The 22,055-nt window shown below is 46.5% G+C and overlaps 2 protein-coding genes across 2 annotated transcripts in view; both read right to left on the reverse strand.

Annotated features, from left to right (window-relative positions):
* Window positions 1-6,145, reverse strand: part of LOC127607121 (uncharacterized) — a 160,840-nt gene extending 154,695 nt beyond the window's left edge. The window contains exon 1 of the mRNA XM_052075224.1: window positions 1,246-6,145. Within this exon, the coding sequence (XP_051931184.1) occupies window positions 1,757-2,806 (1,050 nt within the window). The 5' untranslated portion in view covers window positions 2,807-6,145 and the 3' untranslated portion in view covers window positions 1,246-1,756. The remainder of the gene's footprint in view (window positions 1-1,245) is intronic.
* The window catches only part of LOC127607151 (uncharacterized), a 186,687-nt gene extending 167,470 nt beyond the window's left edge, over window positions 1-19,217 (reverse strand). Inside the window, exon 1 of the mRNA XM_052075280.1 lies at window positions 18,763-19,217. Coding sequence (XP_051931240.1) covers window positions 18,763-19,029 — 267 coding nt within the window. The 5' untranslated portion in view covers window positions 19,030-19,217. The remainder of the gene's footprint in view (window positions 1-18,762) is intronic.
* Window positions 19,218-22,055: the final 2,838 nt, after the last annotated feature.

The raw sequence follows: 22,055 nt of genomic DNA on the forward strand, positions 1-22,055 counted from the left end.
ACTTCTGTGGAAAAGACTAGCTCAAAAAGCAGTGGAGACAAGTGCAGCCACTTGCAAACGAACTTTGGAGTCTAAACACCCTACAATCAAGGCGCAAGTGGCAAACAGCATGTCGGAACTTCCAGCCAGGTGACATTGTGCTGTTGAAACAAAATCAAGCACTAAGAAATGAATGGACAATGGCCATCATCACAGCCACATTTCCAAGCGACGACGGAAAGTTCAGAAAGGTCGAAGTGAGGACATCATCCCAGGGCGTCTTAAAGACATTCTTACTTCCCATCTCGGATGTTGTCATGCTTCTAGAAATTGAAGAAACTGAAATAGTTGTAGTGGCATTAGTAATGCCAGACGGGAGTGTTCATATATCATCAGGCGCCGACAGGTATGGCAGCCTCGGTTACACGCTCCCAAGTATTATCCCTGTTTTTGTCATTTTTGTTAATTTTTGGCGACACTGAGCGGCTTACACGAGGGAAAAGTTGCTTAGCATTGGGGAGTCTTTCTTCAACAGCACACGAAAATCCACAAGGTTTTTCGGCGCTAATCGCGAGCAGAGCGGCTGCGCTGTACAAAGCATGGAAACGCCGCCGGAGGAGGGGGAAGTGAGCCGGCGCGCTCGTCAAGCTCCAGCAGCGTGGATTTCAAACCCAACTCCCATCGATGCATCTTGCTAATCTATGATCTCTGCCAAAAAAGGTGGTTGAACTTCTCCTCACAAAGACCAACAAAACCTTTGCATGTTCTGCTGCGCTCTGCTTCACGAAACCTGGCTCAGTGACCGCCGCCTGGATTCTATGATCATGGGCAACAGCAGTGGCACGGCATGCAATACTCCGGCAATGAGTCGACCGCCGGAGCGCTTAGATATAGCAGGTGCAATCACCGACAAATAGGCAGCAGGTGTGCAGGCGGCAGAAATGAAACCCCTGCCACCCGCTGCCAAATACGGAACATGACAGAAAAGGGCCCAGCAGAGGATGTACTTCCTGAGGCTGCAAGGTCTGCCACAGGAGGTGCTACGTCAGTTCTACACGGCAGTCATCAAATCAATCCTGTGTTCTTCCATCATGGTTTGGTTTGGGGCCGCCACAAAAAAGGACAAAATCCGACTTCAACGGACAGTTAAGACGGTGGAAAAAAATCATTGGCACCACCCTACCCACTCTTGAGGACTTGCACATTGCAAGAATCAAGACAAGGGCACGTAAAATCCTCCTGGATCCCCCGCACCATGCCCACCACCTTTTCCAGCTACTCCCCTCAGGCAGGCGCTACAGATCAATGCGCACCAAATCCAGCAGACACTTAAACAGCTTCTTCCCTCTAGACATTATCTCCCTAAACAGTCACTGACGTAGTCACTCTTCTTGTCCAAAAAATAATGCTACTGGTCACTCGAAAATGGTTCAATGATTTTCTGTACCAACTATACAAACTGTCATAGTATTGTATTCTACCACCGATCACTTTAGCTCTGCTTGATACTTTGCACATTGTCTCACAGTTGTCACTGGGTGGTACCACCGCACTACGGTTCACTTACATTACAAAATGTCCTTCCATACCTATTTGTCATGTCCTTGTTTATGGTGATACTAATGCAGCGTGTTATACCGGAGACAAATTCCTTGTATGTTCTACATACTTGGTCAATAAAGATGATTCTGATTGCCCATAGTAAAAGTTTCGGGCCATCCATCCATCCATCCATCTTCTACCGCTTATGCATGGCCGGGTCGCGGGGGCAGCAGCATTAGCAGGGAAGCCCAGACTTCCCTCTCCCTATCGACTTCTTCCAGCTCTCCCCAGGGACCACGAGGCGTTCCCAGGCCAGCTGGGTGATATAGCCTCTCCTGTGTGTCCTGGGTTGTCCTCGGGGTCTCCTCCCAGTGGGACATGTCCGTAACACCTCACCAGGGAGGCGTTCAGGAGGCATCCGAATCACATGCGCAAGCCACCTCATGTGGCTCCTCTCGATGTGGTGGAGAAGCGGCTCGACTCTGAGCCCCTCCCGGATGACCGAGCTTCTCACCTTATCTCTAAGAGAGAGCCCGGACACCCTGCGGAGAAAGCTCATTTTGGCCACTTGTATCCGGGATCTCGTTCTTTCGGTCACGACCCATAGCTCATGACCATAGATGATTGCTGGAACGTAGATCGACCTGTAAATTGAGCGCTTCGCCCTTTGGCTCAGCTCCTTCTTTTCCACGACAGACCGATACAAAGTCCGCATCAGAGCAGACGCTGCACCGATCCGCCTGTCGATCTCTCGCTCTCTCCTGCCCTCACTCGTGAACAAGACCCCATGATACTTAAACTCCTGCACTTGGGGCAAGATCTTCTCCCCGACCCGTAGAGGGCAGTCCACCCTTTTCCGACTGAGGACCATTGTTTCAGATTTGGCGGTGCCGATTTTCATCCCAACCGCTTCACACTCGGCTGCAAAGCGCTCCAGTGGGAATTGGAGAGCACTGCTTGAAGGAGCCAACAGTATCACATAATCTGCAATAAGCAGAGATGCAATACTGAGGCCACCAAAACGGACCCCCTCAACGCTTCGGTGGCGCCTAGAAATTCTGTCCATCAAGGTTATGAACGGAATCGGCAACAAAGGGCAGCTTTGGCGGAGTCCAACCCTCACTGGAAACGATTCCAACTTACTGCGAACCAAACTCTGACATCGGTGGTATAATGACCCAACAGACCGGATCAGGAGGTTTGGTACCCCATATCCACGAAGCACCCCCCACAGAACTCCCTGAGGGACACGTTCAAACGCCTTCTCCAAGTCCACAAAACACATCTAGACTGGTTGGGCGAATTCCCGCATAAACCTTGAGGACCCTGCAAAGGGTGGGCAGCTGGTCCACTGTTCCACAGCCGGGACGAAAACCACACTGCTCCTCCTCAATCTGAGGCTATACTTCCTGACGGACCCGCCTCTCCAGCACCCCTGAATAGACCTTACCAGGGAGGCTGAGGAGTGTGATCCCTCTATGGTTGGTACAAACCCTCCGGTCCCCCTTTTTAAAAAGAGGAACCGCCACCCCGGTCTGCCAATCCAGAGGCACTATCCCTGCTGACCACGCGATGTTGCAGAGGCGTGTCAACCAGGACAGCCCCACAACATCTAGAGCCTTGAGGAACTCCGGGGGGATCTCATCCACCCCTGGGGCCTTGCCACTGAGGATCTTCCAAAACCACATTGGTGACTTCAACCACAGAGATAGGAAAGGCCACCTCAGAGTCCGCAGACTCTGCTTCCTCCAAGGAAGACGTGCTGGTGGAGTTGAGGAGGTCTTTGAAGTACTCCGCCCACCGGCTCACAACATCTCAAGTCGAGGTCAACAGCGCCCCATCCCCACTGTACACAATGCATTGTTTCCCCCTCCTGAGACGTCGGATGGTGGACCAGAATTTCCTCGAAGCTGTCCGGAGGCCGGCTTCCATGGCCTCACCGAACTCCTGCCATGCCCAAGTTTTTGCCTCGGCAACCACCGAAGCTGCATTCCGCTTGGCCAGTCGATACCCGTCAGCTGCTTTTGGTTGTCCCACAGGCCATAAAGGCCCGATAGGACTCCTTCTTCAGCTTGACGGCATCCTTTACTGCTGGTGTCCACCAGCGAGTACAGGGGTTCCCACAACAGGCACCAACCACTTTACGGCCACTACTCAGATTGGCCGCCTCAACAATAGAGGCTCAGAACATGGTCCACTCTGTCGGAGGTGGAAGTTGAAACTCTTTCTGACAGGGGATTCTGTCAGACGCTGCCAGCAAACCCTCACAATAGTTTCGGTCTGCCAGGCCGGACGGGCATTTTCCCCCACCATCGGAGCTTACTCACCACCAGGTGGTGATCCGGTGACAGCTCCGCCCCTCCCTTCACCCAAGTGTTCAACACATGCGGCCGCAAATCCGATGATACAACCACAAAGTCAATCATCGAACTGCGGCCAAAGGTGTCCTGGTGCCAAGTGCACATATGGACACGCTTGTTTGAACAAGGTGTTCATTACGGACAATCCGTGATGAGCACAGAAGTCCAATAACAAAACACCACTCGAGTTCTGATCGGGGGGGCCGTTCCTCCCAATCACACCCCTCCAGGTCTCACTGTCATTGCCCACATGAGCATTGAAGTCTCCCAGCAGAACAAGGGAGTCCCCAGCAGGAGTACTATCCAGCACACCCTCCAAGGACTCCAAAAGGGTTGGGTACGCTGAACTGCTGTTGGGTGCGTATGCACAAACAACAGTCAGGACCCGTCCTCCCACCCGAAGATGGAGGGAGGCAACCCTCTCGTCTACCGGTGTGAACCCCAATGTGCAGGCACTGAGCCGTGGGGCAATGAGTATGCCCACACTTGCTCTGCGCCTCTCACCGTGGGCAACTCCAGAGTGGAATCGAGTCCAATCCCTCACAAGAGAACTGGTACCAAAACCCAGGCTGTGTGTGGAGGCAAGTCTGACTACATCCAGTCAGAACTTTTCGACCTCACACACCAGCTTGGGCTCCTTCCCTGCAAGAGAGGTGCCATTAAATGTCCCTAGAGCTAGCTTCTGCAGCCGCGGATCGGACCGCCAGAGTCCCTGCCTTTGGCTGCCGCCCAGCTCACACTGCACCCGACCCCTTTGGCCCCTCCCATTGGTGGTGAGTCCATGAGAAGGGGGACCCACATTGCCTCTTCAGGCTGAGCCCGGCCGGGCCCCATGGGTGCAGGCCCGGCCACCAGTCGCTCGCCAATGAGCCCCACCCCCAGGCCTGCCTCCAGATGGGGGCCCCGGTGACCCACGTCTGGGCAAGGGAAACACAGCACCCCAACATAACTGGAATTGGAGTTTGTAAATAAAATACTGATTGATCAATTGAATGAGTAGACAATCATTCTTTGAATAAAGATATAATCCTCATTATATACTCACATTGATAATCAAGAATTCTTAGTGCACTGTGTGGCAGTTGAGGGACGCAACCACCTATCCGAGGAAGTGGTTGGGAAGAGATAAGTATTAAGACTAAACGGGAGCATGGTTGGACATGGACGGAACTGTCAACACCAGATGCAACTTGGTGTTTTTGTAATGATTGCACACATGTACGTAATTTTCACTCACATATACACACACATAGTCAAACAAGTTCAGTGTGTCTTCAACAGCCCTCATCCTTTAGGTTGGACACACCCATTCCCGGTAGATTCCCAATAAATGAGAGGGCGAGCGGGGAGATCCTTGGGTGACATGCAGAGAACTGAAACCAATGCTTCTCCTCGTTCCCCCAGGTACCAGAATTGAGTTTCCCGTCTCCTCCTTGTCTTTTATGTCTGAATGTCAAATTGATGGACCTGACAGTGACTTACAGCATGCAACAAAACTTGTATATATTTTTTACCTCAATGGTGCACGTTGTGAAATGCTCAACTGATTTTCATTGTTCCTGTGACAACGACGATCAAGTGATATTGTTTTGTAATTAAAATTGCCTCTTTTTTAATGAGAAATCTGAAAACTAGGGCCTCGTCAAATTCTCGTTTTTACAGAGGAAGGTGTAGTTCCACATAACCAGAGGTAAAATTAAAAAACATTTTTCCATCATTTATGATGGAACATGCAATTATGAAATGACTGAAATACATCAATTCAATTCATCAGAATCAGAATCATCTTTATTGGCCAAGTATGTAGAACATACAAGGAATTTGTCTCCGGTATAACACGCTGCACTAGTATCATGGTAAACAACAAAATCACTGAACCATTTTAGAGTAACCAGTAGTTTTGTAGTACCATTTTGTGGTGCAAGAAGAGTGACTACGTCAGTAACTGTTTAAGGAGTTAATGGCTAGAGGGAAGAAGCTGTTTAAGTGTCTACTGGATTTGGTGCGCATGGATCTGTAGCGCCTGCCTGAGGGGAGAGTAGCTGGAAAAGGTGGTGGGCAGGGTGCGGGGGATCCAGGAGGATTTTCCGTGCCCTTGTCTTGATTCTTGCAGTGTGCAAGTCCTCAAGAGTGGGTAGGGCGGTGCCAACGATTTTTTCTGCCGTCCTAACTGTCCGTTGAAGTCGGATTTTGTCCTTTTTTGTGGCGGCCCCAAACCAAACCGTGATGGAAGAACACAGGATTGATTCGATGACTGCAGTGTAGAACAGTCGTAGCACCTCCTGTGGCAGGCCATGCTTCCTCAGCAGCCTCAGGAAGTACATCCGCTGCCGGGCCCTTTTCAGGATGGAGATGGTGTTGACTTCCCACTTCATGTCCTGGGAGACTGTGATTCCCAGGAACTTGAAGGTCTCGACGGTTGACACAGGGCAGTTGGATAGTGTGAGGGGCAACTGAGGAGAAGAATGTTTCCTGAAGTCCACGATCATCTCTACAGTTTTGAGCGTGGTCAGCCCGAGGTTGTGTCGGCCGCGCCAAAGCTCCAGCTGCTCCACTTGTTGGCGGTACGCAGACTCGTCGCCGTCTTTGATGAGACCGATGACCGTGGTGTCGTCTGCGAACTTTATGAGTTTGACAGCTGGATCTGTTGAGGTGCAATCGTTTGTGTAGAGAGAGAAGAGCAGTGGCGAGAGGACACATCCCTGTGGGGCACCATGAGTTCACAAATCAATCACATTAATCACAAAAACAACAAATAATATTTGTATCTTTTTCATTTTGTTATAAAACTATTTTGCACCTAAAATCTGCATAAATCGCACGATAACATCACTTCGGAAAAGTGGAATCAAATTAATTTAAAATAGTGTTGTCCTTTAGCTGTGCACTTTTACTGCTCTCCTTTTCCTGATGACACAATGCAGCTAAGGTGAAGGAAAGTTAGCAAAAAGGTTAGAAGATCTGACGATCCAAAATACGCCCCAAGTGTGTCATTTTGCAGACTACTTGAAGATACTGCACACTGAATTGAACAGAGCCTTCAAGAAACTTTGGGTATGTCTCATTTCTTTATTTGGAACCTCCTCAGTCCATGTAGTCTTGCTTCTGTACATACTGTACATGTTGCTCGTCCCACTTGAGAGCCCATTGCCGAGGCAAGAAATCACCTGAGGAGTGAGGAAGGCTGAATGCAAGATTCATAAGATGCACCTTGTATGGAGATTAATTTGCTTGTTACTGTGTCTTTCGGCTTCTTCCAGTGTTTGTCACAACAAGTCACTCTTTTATGAATAGTTTTTACGCTGGATGCCCTTCTTGATAGCATCCAGCTGTTATTTCCCCAAGTTTGGGACAGGAAGTGGCTAGGTATTTGTGTGACATCCTATATTTACAGACCTGACACTACAAGCGGGCCATAGTGGACCTCAGTTGCTCGCCAAGATGCTTTTGTCCCCCCATTTGAGGCGCGAATTTCTAAAAATACGCAGTAGTCATAGTAATAGCAGTAATAGTAATTTTATTTTATTTTACTGTAGTAGCTGTTTTGGGGCGGCCCGTTGGCCCAGTGGTTAGCGCATCGACCTCACAGTGCAGAGGTCGTGGGTTACATCCCGGCTACAGCCTCCCTTTATGGAGTTTGCATGTTTTCCCTGTGTCTGCGTAGGTTTTCTCTGGGTACTCCTGTTTCTTCCTACATTACACAAACATGGATGGTAAGTTAAAGGAACACTCAAAATTGAGTGTGAGCGTGGATGCTTGTTCGTCTGTGTGCCCTGCAATTGGCTGGCAACTGGTTCAAGAGGTTCCCAGCCTACTGCCTGAAGACAGCTGGGATAGACTCCAGCATGCCCTGCGACCCTTTTGAAGATAAAGCGGATCAGAAAAGGATGGCTTTCAATAAAGTGTTGTGTTTATCAAAAAGACATTAAAGGACAAGTGTTAAGTAATTGTTGGAAATCCCAAACGAGAAAATATGTCACAACTAAAGCAATTCATCATAATACATTAAACAAAGCACAAAAAACCTTCTATTTCATAAATTTGACAAAGTATCGGTCATCATTTTCCCAAAGTGAGATACTGACGAGTGTCAAATCCGGAAGTGCGACATCACATCCAGATAACAATGGAGGGGCTCACTCTGAAAAGAGTTCAAAGCCAGTCAGAAATTGATTCAGAAAGCGACATTTCAAACGTATCTGAAGGGATCCAGGTATTTGAAGAGTAGGAGGAAGAAGAACTTGTTGGCAAGATGTACAGTATATTGGACCATACATGGATTAGCCAAATGCTCAGGATTTGGAGACGAACCCACTCGAAGAACGGTAAGATATATCGGCAATCTTAGCATGATTGTTTGCAATTCGATGCTGTGCTGTGCTGTAAATTGCGCACACTGGGATTACCTACTTGATCCATGAATTCCCACGAGCACTGAGAATACACGTCAACGTGGGTCCTACATTGTCATTGCTAAGGTAGTTCTGTTGCGTTGTCGGCCATCCCACACATTATATCGGCAGGATTGTTAGTTACAAATCATTACAGAGGATTCCATCCATGTACTCATATAGTTTCTGACGCGAGGTAATACAATGAAAGGTATCTTTCATTTAGATTTACCTTTACTGGAGATGCAAGAGCACCAATGTGGTGCACATGCAGTTGAAACTTTTCTGGATGAACATAACATCTTGAAGGTCTTCCAGTCACGTTTCAAGACGATGCATAGCACGGAGTCAGCCCTGTTACGCGTTTCTAATGACATCCTCCTGGCAAATGACTCTGGAGACTCTGTGTGTCTAGTTTTATTGGACTTAACTGCAGCATTTGATACAGTGGATCACAGTATTCTGCTTACTCGTTTGCAGCACTTGGTGGGCATTGGCGGCAGTGCTCTTGAGTGGTTTAAGTCCTATCTAGCTGACAGAACCTTTTGTGTCAGCCTTGGTCATGCACTGCTCCCCTGTCATGTGGTGTTCCACAGGGCTCAATTCTGGGGCCTCTGCTGTTCTCGCTGTATCTGCTCCCATTGGGTTCCATCTTAAGAAAACATGGTATTCCCTTCCACTGCTATGCAGATGACTGCCAGATTTTGATTGGGACGAATGTCGGCGCCATTGACTGTCGGTGCTGGACAGACCTGGGGCGCTTGTGTTTTTTGCGCCAGTAATGGGCAGCATTTTTCACAACCCCGATTTGTTCAGTGGCTATGTCAGCGCTGTTGGACAGTTGGCGTCGGTGCGGCTGGATGGATGGCCGCTGAAGTTGAGGATGAGGAGAGAGGAGCGTTGGCGAAGAGCACCGATGCGTATTTGGAACCGTGAGTCGCCGCTTGGAATTGAAGTGGATTTCCATGGGACAGGAGAAGTGAACCAATCTCTTTTTTCGTCAATGGATGCTACAGCTTCTTGTTGACTTTGAAACTTAGCTTGTAGCCGACGTGTGCTCATTTTGAGCATGACGTCTCTGATCCACTGGTTAAAGGACACTTTGATTCTCTCCTCTTTCATCTCAAACCGCTTCAAACAACAAAGCGTGTGACGGAAAAGTGGTTAGGACTGCACGACTGTTTGTGTTTTATGTTGTGTGTTGTGTTTATTATTTTACTTTATGTTAACTGTTTTGTAAAGCGCTTTGTTACAGCTGCCGCTGTTGTGAAAGCGCTATATAAATCAGAATGTATTGTATGTATTGTATTGTATTGTATGTCCCACTGAGCAAGAAAGACGCCTTCTCATTAAGGCCACTCCTATCCTGTCTGGAAGAAATCAAAACCTGGATGGCACAAAATTTCTTAAAATTCAAGGGAAAGAAGACAGAGGTGATATTGTTTGCTCCCAGTGGCCCTTGTACATTCCATACTGTAGACTTGGGCCCCCTCCCTGTCTCCTTATCTGAAATCAACGGTCTCAAACTCGGGTCTTAAACTGGACAGTGATTTCAACCTTGATCGGCAAATTGGTGCCGTTGTTAAATCCAGCTTCTTTCACCTTAGACAGCCGGCCAAAATAAAATCTCTCCTCTCACATGAACACTTTGAGACAGTAATTCATGCCTCTGTCACATCCCGGCTCGATTACTGCAATGCCCTTTACTTTGCAGTGATCCAGTCCTCCATGAAGCGCCTTCAGCTGGTCCAGAATGCCGCTGCTCACCTCTTGACTGGTACTCGTAAGAGGGAGCACATAACTCCTACTCTGGCAAGCCTTTACTGGCTCCCCATTCATTTTAGAGTTATTTTCAAGATCCTCCTCTTTGTTTTCAAATCTCTGAATAATCTCGCGCCACCTTACCTCTCTGAGCTCATCCGCCCCTACACACCTGCCCGGCGCCTCAGGTCTGTGGACCAGACATTATCAGAAGTACCAAGAACTAAACTGAGGCTCAGAGGGTATCGAGCCTTTTCCGTTGCTGGTCCCTCTCTCTGGAATGACCTCCTACTGAACATTCGGCAAGCCTCCTCGCTGCCCATCTTCAAAGCCCTACTCAAAACTCACCTGTATTCTTTGGCATTCGACTTAGCATGACTTAGATTTGTTCTTGATTTTACTGTTTGGTGCTCTCTACCGCCTTTATTACCGATTTGTCTTACTGTTCATTGTGCATGTTAAATTGCTCCATGTACAGCACTTTGTATGCAGCGATGGCTGTTTGAAAGTGCTCTATAAATACTGTTGACTTGACTTGACTCTAAGGTGCGCAATTGCGCACTGGTCGCACACTCTCAGCACACCAGAAAACCTATCCACCGCAGTGAACGCACTGCAAATGAATTAGGAATGTAACTTTTTTTCTGTATCAATTTGCTGTGTAATTCAGTGAGTGACAGGTGTCCAGGCAATCACACGATACGATGCAATGACGCTATGCAGCCAATCAGGGCATTGACAGTACTTGCACGAATCAAATCAAGTCAAATACAATTTTCTCTGCTCCAGGCAATAAGTGACACTAATGGTAATGCTTTATCATGGCGAAACGACTCAAGATGGGAGAAGGAATTGTTACAATATTGCGGGAGAGCACAAATGACAGGGAGAAAAAGAACCGGCTGTCACACAGAAAAAAATCCGTCCCTGATCAAGTAGAAGTTCTAATTGACTATATTTACTTGCCATTAAAACAAATGCACCAAATATTGGATTTATGTTGATTTGAATCCTATTCAATGTGTTATAATATTGCGTTAATTTTCAATGTTTAAAAAACGCTTATAGTAACAATATAACACTTAATTGTTACATTTTTTTTTTCACATTTTCAGGTAGTGGTGTGCCACAGGATTTTTTCAATGAAAGAAATTTTTCTGAGAATAACAAATTTAAATTGTTATTTTATTTTCATAAATATGTAAACAAAATTATTCTCTGTATTCTTTATGTCATATTATTTCCACTTATTATTAGTCGAGTGGCTTTCAATGTTATTCTAAATAGCATTGAAAGCCATTCGACTTCTTATGGTAGAGTTTTTAACCAATTATATTTCAGCTAGCTTGTGTTGCCAGGTAAATTAAACTTGCTCTGGGCCTTCAGATTAAACAGAGCAGGCCCCTGTGCGGTGTAAGTGAACGGGCACAGTCAGGTTGCAATAGCCAATCAGATCACGAGTCTGAGACTCAGATCATGAGTCTCAGACTCGTGATCTGACTCGTCTACGTACTAGGGCCAGCTAGAAGGGCTTACGTCGAGACTGGCCGTGCGCGTTCGGTGATTGGATTCGCGCCTGCTCGAGCTATCATTACATTTTAACCCAAAATGGCCGAAGGAGAAGACGTTGATCTGTTTGTAAAACTACTTTCCACACAATTTTCAAGACGGGCCTTCCACGAAAAGCTGTATATTGTGCGAAGAGGTCGCCCAACTCCTGCGCGAGCTAGCCTGTCCCAGCAAGGAAAAGGGTTTGTCCATCATTTTCAGACGAGCAATTATGAATGGTACCCGTGGCTCACAGCCTCTGAGAAACGCTGCAAATTGTACTGCTGGGAATGCCTATTGCTTGCAACTGACTCCAAACTGGTGTTTGGAGCCACACTGGATTTACCAGTTTACCGGTAAGTTGTTTTACCAAGGCAGCAAGGAAACATCAGAGCACGGCTGGGTACTTACAAGCTACGGTGCGTTTAAAAACATTTGGGGACACTCGCGCAGATCTGCAGCTCAGTGAACAGGCACTACTTTGGTGAGGAAATGAATTTTATTTTACATTTCCTCTTGTCATTTTATTTTGTTAGTATTAAATTAATGGTAATGAAATAAAATGACAAAGATACAAAAATGTATCAAATAAATCTGCTCACCTGCAATTTATAATGGCGCATTGCAGTCACCTTCGTGCACGAAAGTTCGTTCAATATCAGGCAGGACAGCGGCCCTACAGGACCAACTTTGGACACCCCGCTCCTAAGGTGTCATTGGGAACTATTGCATTCCCTCGTAAATTTGCAAGATAATGTGATTTAATTTTGTTTTAGTTTTTTTAAGGGAACGCATTTCTGTTTGGCTCTAATGCGGGGCTATTTCAGTGACAACAGCACACTTCAGATATGTCGTGCTTAAGATGAAGAACAGATTTTCAGTCTTTGTATTTCTAACCAATTTCAAAGTAAATTTAAATTAAACTTGCCCATGAGTGAAAACGCTCAACCTTTGTTGATTTCGGTAACGCGGAAGATGACCTGAAAGGACATAAATGCTCATTTAGAAAAAAAGACGTTTCGTTGCAAAAAAAAAAAATTTTTTTTCCATGTCACCTAAGGGGCTCCATAGAAAACTGTGTCACCAAAATGTATATGGACATCTGTACTTTTATCCATATAAACCTCTAAAAATATCACTATGATCACCTTAAAGTTTGTATTTTATGGACAAATCACTTCTCTCAATAAGTAACATGAGCTTTGTAGTGACCATCTCTATGGAGAGAAACATACTATTGCCATACAATCACCAACACTTGTGCAATCATTTTGATATAATACCAGAAGTTGATGTGAGCATACGTAGACATGTCAACATAAATTTTGGTGTTTACTTATTTCCTACACCACCTGTTTAGACAGTCGTGATGCGACACAGTACAGCAAGTCAGGAAGGACATATTACATTCGTGTCGACAACTAAAGAGCCATCTGAACTCGTTCCATAGAAGAAATTGCATTAGTATTGTGTAAATACATTTTTATGTTAATGGTTGAACAGCAGATGGAATTGGTTGCAAAGGCAGAAGATGGTTGTAGAACAAGAAAAGACAGGAAGGCATTGGTGTATGATGACGAGAAGAGAAGTACAAGCACAAGCTCACTGTTCAAAATCACTTTCGTTCATCATTTTCAAGAATGAACAATACAGAAAACTTAAGAGCCAATAAACCATTTGGACATCTAAATTGAAGATTGATTTTCATTTCCATTTTTCTTTCAATTTGTGCTGCAGACACCCATTGAACTGAGTGGCCTGTTCAAAGCGATAGGGCAGCACATCACATACTGGATGTGTCCTTTGTACCTGACATAAAAACTGTAAATAATATCTGCAAATTTGAGTTAGAATATCATAACGTTATCAAAATGTACTGGTAATGGGCAGCATTTTTCACCTCCCGTTTTGTTCAGCGGAAATGTCAGTGCTGTTGGACAGTCTGCGGCTGGATGGATGGATGGCTTGTGGAGCCAACGATAAGAAGAAAGGAGCGTCAGCGCAGAGCGCAGATGCATATGTGGAACTCGGAGTCGCCGTTTGGAATTGAAGTGTATTTAAATGGGACAGGAGATGTGAGCCAATCTAGTTTTCGTCAATGGACGCTACTTGTTAGCTTTCAAGCTTAGCTTGTAGCAGACCTGTGCACATTTTCAGCATGACGTCTGATCCACTGGAGAAAGGACACTTTGATTCTCTCTTCTTTCATCTAGAACTTCAAACAACAAAGTGTATGTAGGAAAAGTGGTTAAGGCTGTCTGTGTCTTATGTGTTGTCTTGTATTATTCATTCATTAATTCATTCATCTTCCGAACCGCCTGATCCTCACTAGGGTCGCGGGGGGTGCTGGAGCCCATCCCAGCTGTCTCCGGGCAGTAGGCGGGGGACACCCTGAATCGGTTGCCAGCCAATCACAGGGGTCTTGTATTATTTTGTCATTTTATGTTAACTGTTCTGTTGATGGCGGCGCGGGCACGAGCAGTGGCTCCTCTTTCTCCTGTGGTTGAGAGGAAAGACATTTCACCAGTACTGTATGTCAATCAAACATATTTGACAATAAGGTTGACTTGAACTTGAAAAGCAGTGGCTCGGTATTAATTCAGTGAGTTCTTGCTTGTTGACTGATTGACATCTCCAAGGACCAAGTGAATGAGGCATCACAAATAATTTGCCACATCCAATACGGCTACAGGGTCAACATACTCAATAAGGCATTTAGTGTATGTGTATTTATTGTAAATCCTGTCTTTGATAATGCCAGCGGTTGTCGTAAAGGGTGTCACTCAAGACTATTGGCTAGGATTGCTATATGAATATATCCAAATACATTGAGCAATGTAAATGCCATCTGTACGATATTAATCATAAATGTCCCCCCTCAGGTGCATTTCATGTGCCCCCCTTAAGCTCGGGCTCTGGCGACAGGTCTGTATGTTTATTAATTCTGAAATATACAAAATGCAATTCTCTTCTTTAATGCCACATGGAGCTATATAGCGTTTTTGCACATTATATCGTGACGTGATGGTGTTTCATAGAACTGGATTAAGTCACTTAAATACCAACTGTAAATAAATCCTCTTGAAAAATTACTTCAGCGTTCCACATCGTATTGTTCAAGGCGAGTGTTGAGTAAAATGGTGCAGCTCTGTCACTGTTTTATCATGAGTTTTTCATTCATTCATTCATTCATTCATCTTCCGAGCCGCTTGATCCTCACTAGGGTCGCAGGGGGTGCTGGAGCCTATCCCAGCTGTCTTCGGGCAGTAGGCGGGGGACACCCTGAATCGGTTGCCACCCAATCGCAGGGCACACAGAAACGAACAACCATTCGCACTCACACTCACACCTAGGGACAATTTAGAGTGTTCAATCAGCCTGCCACGCATATTTTTGGAATGTGGGAGGAAACCGGAGCACCCGGAGAAAACCCACGCAGGCCCGGGGAGAACATGCAAACTCCACACAGGGAGGCCGGAGCTGGAATCGAACCCAGTACCTCTGCACTGTGAAGCCGACGTGCTAACCACTGGACTACCGGGCCGCATGAGTTTTTCAAAAATAATTAAATTAAAAGAAATCAACTTTCTATTTCTTTTATAAGAGTTATGTTAAAATATTTCCCTCTATTTTGCTCAATTATAACATGCAAGTGATAGAGTATGACCTATTTGAGAGTGACAAAGATTATGTAAAGGCAAACCAAGTCAAGAAGACCTCTGACAAATTATTTTCCCGAAATTTGTGGCCATTATAAATGTACCTTTCTGAAGCAGACTGCATCTGATCTATAGTATGCATTTTTATCAAGATGACGCAAATTTGGCCCCTCTCGACTATAGTCAGAGCATACCTTTTCAAGACTCAGCTCTTATCCGATCACCTCATTCTACCACCCCCCCTCCCGCGCCCTCTTCAACCCATACTTCCTTTCTGGCTGTATTTTACAGATCCTGACAGTGTGAGCTGTCATGACAGATGTGACACTGTGCCAGTAAAAGTTCAACAAATGGCCATCGTGCCTCAGTCATCCACTTCTCTCAATTAGACGACAGTTTACAGAGGGCACTTGGTTTAGAAAAGCACAGTCATAAGGCGTTGAATGAATGAACTGGTTTTTATTTTTAATCGACTGTGCAAACTAGTTTGTTGAAATGCCAAATGGGATATGTTGTTACCTTTGTAAACCAAGCCCCCAACCCCCTTTCCAAGCCCATTTACGCTACGGTCCCACTATCTTGACAAGCAGCTGCCTCTTGATCCTGGATTGATGAACAAATGTGTCCTGAACCCAGACGGGACCCTCAAACCGACAGAACATCAAGTGATCCAGGAAGTTGACGCGCATGCAACAATTCATTCAGTAACATGCACTCTGCAGTCTTCAGTATCCAGCGGGGCCTACTTTTTGGTCCCTCTCCAGCAGCCGTCCGCTTCCTCCAAAGTAACCTGGGACGGCTGAGTGAAGGCTTTGGCTGATAAAGACTTTATCGCATTTGTGAAATCTACAAGTAGGTCATCAATCTCTATCTGTCAGAGTAGCAGACGTGCATTGAGGTCTGATAAAGGAGGCTGTAAATATCTCATCCGCCGCTTGTTATGGACATGACAGTCATATCCTCTTGGTTGATTGTCAATCAGCGCTGACCCAAAGAGGTGATCTGCTCCTTTGTTTGTGCACACTCTTAGGACACGAAGGGGGCCAAGTTAAACAAAATTTTCATGTTGTGATGTTGTCCCACTGTGGAGAAGGTTTCTATACTATTGGAAGCTGCAAGGAACAGAAACAAATAAGTGACATCCGGTCGAACCCACCCTTGTCCAAGTTTTTGTAAATTTTATTTTTGATTTTTACTCCTGACTGACCAATCCACAGTGTTGAAAATGGCTTGCCCTCTTTGCATTGCAATGTCAATGGCTCAACAAATTTGTCATTTTTTGCGGTTCCCAGAAAAGTAATATGAGGAAGATTGGAGGATTCCGCCCTACGCCAGTGAAATATCACTTATGTTGTGGGAACAATTAACAGTTAAGATTTGTTGAATTGTTTGCATGGCGACTCACACAATACAGATATAATACCCATCCATCCATTTTCCGATCCGCTTATCCTCACAAGGGTCACGGGGGGTGCTGGAGCCTATCCCAGCCGTCTTCGGGCAGTAGGCGAGGGACACCCTGAACCAGTTACCAGCCAACCGACAAGCACACAGAGAAAAACAACCATCCACGCACACACTCACACCTAGGGACAATTTTTAGTGTTCAATCAGCCTGTCATGCATATTTTTGAAATGCGGGAGGAAACCGGAGTACCCGTAGAAAACCGACGAAGGCCCGGGGAGAACATGCAAACTCCACACAGGGAGGCCGAACCTGGAATTTAACCCGGTACCTCGGCACTGAGGTCGACGCGCTAACCACTGGACCGCCGGGCCTCCCCCAGATATAATAGTGTACTGAAATACTTTATATAGAGAGCAGTGAAAAAATATTTCCCCTTTCTCAAACTCTTTTTTTTAATTGTTTCCCCACTTTATTGTTTGAAGAGCTTCAAAATATCAGACAAATGTAACCCAAGTAAACATAAATCGTGATTGTATTTATGAAAGAATAAGACTATTCACAGTTAGCTGGTCCTACGTGAAAAAGAAAATTGCCCCCTAAACCTCATAACCGCTTCGACCACGCTCAGCAGCAACAACTGAGATCAATCGTGAGCTAGAACCATCAGTGAGTCTCTTACATCTCCGTAGAGATATGTTGGCCTGCTCTCATTCAGAAGTTTGGTTGCTGCTGTGTTTTGGGTTGTCTTGCATCAAAACCCAAATGCCTTTATTTTTTTAGATCTTTTGGCCGGCTTCATTTTGTCAAACCTTCTACATAAGAGATTTCTTGATTGAACCAGTCTGAAGCCAATCTGTCTTGGGTACGGTCAGCAAAGATGGGCTCGGCTTTTTGAGAAGGAGGCAAATACTTTTCCAAACTTGTAGAGTACACTTCGTACTGGATGTAAGTTTTCAATAAAAACAATAAAAACATGACTCTTAGCATCTATTTACACAACATTGCTCGGCATGTTGGCACGTCACTTTCCTTCTACGTTAGGAGAGCGTGTTTTGTGTGCACAAAAATGTGATTTCTATAAAGAAAATGTGATTTCTATAAAGAAATCACATTTTTGTCTTCAATCTTTTTTTGCAAGAACTCGGAATTATATTTTTGATCAAAGTTGATTTGTTTCTTCAGTTTCTCTTGATGCCCTCATCGCAACCCATTTGCTTGCTCATAAGCATGACGCTGAACTTAGTGACGGATTTAAGAGGCAAATAAGAACAGAAGACTTTATGCCCTTTTTGAGCTGCAAGCCCAAATAAACCTAAACTGGAGTCACGTGCATCGTGGCCATCATATTGAACCGGGAGTCTCGCAATGGTCCCATCCTACCCTCCCCCCACTTTATTTCTATTTTGACTTGGGCATGAGCAATTAAAAAAAAAGAAATCATGACTTGTTGCTTTTTCAAGCGATTCTCATGCAGTTTACTTTGTTGAAAACGACGGATATATATATATATATAGTCGTGAAAATACGGTATATATATATATATATATATATATATATATATATATATATATATATATAAAAAATCCTCATCTCACCCCTCGGGTGGTGTCCGTCCCTCATTCAGCTCGGGTCCTCTACCAGAGGCCAGGAAGCTTGAGGGTTCTGCGCAGTATCCTTGCTGTTCCCAGCACTGCACATTTCTGGACTGAGATGTCCGATGTTGTTCCTGGGATCTGTTGCAACCACTCATCTAGTTTGGGGGTCACTGCCCCGAGTGCTCCGACCACCACAGGCACGACTGTCACCTTTACCTTCCAGGCTCTCTCCAGCTCCTCTCTGAGCCCTTGGTATTTCTCGAGTTTCTCATGTTCCTTCTTCCTGATGTTTCCATCACTTGGGACCGCTACATCCACTACAACGGCTTTCCTCTGCCCTTTATCTATGATCACGATATCTGGTTGGTTTGCCATTACCATCTTGTCAGTCTGGATCTGGAAGTCCCACAGGATCTTCGCTCTGTCATTCTCCACCACCTTCGGAGGTGTTTCCCATTTTGACCTTGGGGTTTCCAGTCCATACTCCGTACAGATGTTTCGGTAGACTATGCCAGCCACCTGGTTATGGCGTTCCATGTAGGCTTTCCCTGCCAGCATCTTACACCCTGCAGTTATGTGTTGGATCGTCTCAGGTGCCTCTTTGCACAACATACACCTTGGGTCTTGTCTGGTGTGGTATATCTGGGCCTCGATGGCTCTGGTGCTCAAGGCCTGCTCCTGAGCAGCCAGGATGAGTGCCTCTGTGCTGTCCTTCAGGCCAGCCCTCTCTAGCCACTGATAGGACTTCTTGAGATCAGCCACTTCAGTTATGGTCCGGTGGTACATCCCGTGTAGGGGATTGTCCTCCCATGATGGTCCCTCTTCCAGCGCCTCATCTTCTGTTCCCCATTGTCTGAGACATTCTCTGAGTACGTCATCCGTTGGAGCCTTCTCCTTGATGTATTCATGGAGCTTGGATGTTTCATCCTGGACAGTGGCTCTCACACTCACTAGTCCCCGGCCTCCATCCTTTCGGCTTGCGTACAGTCTCAGGGTGCTGGATTTGGGATGGAACCCTCCATGCATGGTTAGGAGCTTTCGAGTCTTAACATCCGTGGTCTGAATCTCTTCCTTTGGCCACCTTATTATTCCTGCAGGGTATCTGATCACTGGCAGGGCATAGCTGTTTATTGCCCGGGTCTTATTCTTGCCATTGAGCTGGCTTCTTAGGACTTGCCTCACTCGCTGGAGGTATTTGGCCGTAGCCGCTTTCCTTGTTGCCAGTTCGAGGTTGCCATTGGCTTGTGGTATACCAAGGTACTTGTAGCTGTCCTCAATGTCTGCTATTGTTCCTTCAGGGAGTGAGACCCCTTCAGTGCGGACTACCTTTCCTCTCTTAGTCACCATCCCACTACATTTCTCAAGCCCGAATGACATCCCGATGTCGCTGCTGTAGATCCTGGTTGTGTGGATCAGGAAATCTATGTCCCTTTCGCTCTTAGCATACAGCTTTATGTCATCCATGTAGAGGAGGTGACTGATTGTAGCTCCATTTCTGAGGCGGTATCCATATATATATATATATATATATATATATATATATATATATCTCGTATCTCGCCCATCTCCACTTTGTTCCAGTAGCCCATTTGGAGCTGGAGAGAGCCTGGAAGGTAGAAGGCCGAGCAGCACAAATGAACCAGCTGCTGAGGGATGGGACTCACCCAGAATGGCTAACCGAAGGGCGAACGATCATGATCATGAAGGATCCCTCGAAGGGTGCAGCCCCATCCAACTATCGGCCAATAACCTGTCTCTCCACAACATGGAAGCTCATGTCAGGCATCATTGCGGCTAAGATAAGTGGACACATGGATCAATACATGAGCGAAGCACAGAAGGGCATTGGTAGAGATACCAGAGGAGCCAAACATCAGCTCCTGGTTGACAGAACAGTCGCACAAGACTGCAGGTCCCGACGTACCAACCTGTGCACAGCTTGGATTGATTACAAGAAAGCCTATGACTCGATGCCACATACATGGATCACTGAATGCTTGGAGTTGTATAAGGTGAACAGGACCCTAGGAGCCTTCGTTGCGAACCCGATGAGGATGTGGAAAACCACACTTGAAGCCAATGGCAAGCCACTTATCCAAGTGTCCATCAAATGTGGCATATACCAAGGTGATGCACTCTCCCCACTGCTGTTCTGCATAGGACTGAACCCCCTAAGCCTAGTAATCACCAAGACAGGCTATGGATACCGCCTCAGAAATTGAGCTACAATCAGTCACCTCCTCTACATGGATGACATAAAGCTGTATGCTAAGAGCAAAAGGGACATAGATTTCCTGATCCACACAACCAGGATCTACAGCAGCGACATCGGGATGTCATTCGGGCTTGAGAAATGTAGTGGGATGGTGACTAAGAGAGGAAAGGTAGTCCGCACTGAAGGGGTCTCACTCCCTGAAGGAACAATAGCAGACATTGAGGACAGCTACAAGTACCTTGGTATACCACAAGCCAATGGCAACCTCGAACTGGCAACAAGGAAAGCGGCTACGGCCAAATACCTCCAGCGAGTGAGGCAAGTCCTAAGAAGCCAGCTCAATGGCAAGAATAAGACCCGGGCAATAAACAGCTATGCCCTGCCAGTGATCAGATACCCTGCAGGAATAATAAGGTGGCCAAACTAAGAGATTCAGACCACGGACGTTAAGACCCGTAAGCTCCTAACCATGCATGGAGGGTTCCATCCCAAATCCAGCACCCAGAGACTGTACGCAAGCCGAAAGGAAGGAGGCCGGGGACTAGTGAGTGTGAGAGCCACTGTCCAGGATGAAACATCCAAGCTCCATGAATACATCAAGGAGAAGGCTCCAACAGATGACGTACTCAGAGAATGTCTCAGACAATGGGGAACAGAAGATGAGGTGCTGGAAGAGGGACCATCATGGGAGGGCAAGCCCCTACACGGGATGTACCACCGGACCATAACTGAAGTGGCTGATCTCAAGAAGTCCTATCAGTGGCTAGAGAGGGCTGGCCTGAAGGACAGCACAGAGGCACTCATCCTGGCTGCTCAGGAGCAGGCCCTGAGCACCAGAGCCATTGAGGCCCAGATATACCACACCAGACAAGACCCAAGGTGCAGGTTGTGCAAAGAGGCACCTGAGACGATCCAACACATAATTGCAGGGTGTAAGATGCTGGCAGGGAAAGCCAACATGGAACGCCATAACCAGGTGGCTGGCATAGTCTACCGAAACATCTGTGCGGAGTATGGACTGGAAACTCCAAGGTCAAAATGGGAAACACCTCCGAAGGTGGTGGAGAATGACAGAGCGAAGATCCTGTGGGACTTCCAGATCCAGACTGACAAGATGGTAATGGCGAACCAACCAGATATTGTGATCATAGATAAAGGGCAGAGGAAAGCCGTTGTAGTGGATGTAGCGGTCCCAAGTGATGGAAACATCAGGAAGAAGGAACATGAGAAACTCGAGAAATACCAAGGGCTCAGAGAGGAGCTGGAGAGAGCCTGGAAGGTAAAGGTGACAGTCGTGCCTGTGGTGGTCGGAGCACTCGGGGCAGTGACCCCCAAACTAGATGAGTGGTTGCAACAGATCCCGGGAACAACATCGGACATCTCAGTCCAGAAATGTGCAGTGCTGGGAGCAGCAAGGATACTGCACAGAACCCTCAAGCTTCCTGGCCTCTGGTAGAGGACCCGAGCTGAATGAGGGACGGACACCACCCGAGGGGTGAGATGAGGATTTTATATACCTTCCGAGCCGCTTGATCCTCACGAGGGTCACGGGGGGTGCTGGAGCCTATCCCAGCTGTCTTCGGGCAGTAGGCGGGGG

Source organism: Hippocampus zosterae, chromosome 9 (genome assembly GCF_025434085.1).
Source record: "Hippocampus zosterae strain Florida chromosome 9, ASM2543408v3, whole genome shotgun sequence".
Classification (NCBI taxonomy): Eukaryota; Metazoa; Chordata; class Actinopteri; order Syngnathiformes; family Syngnathidae; genus Hippocampus; species Hippocampus zosterae.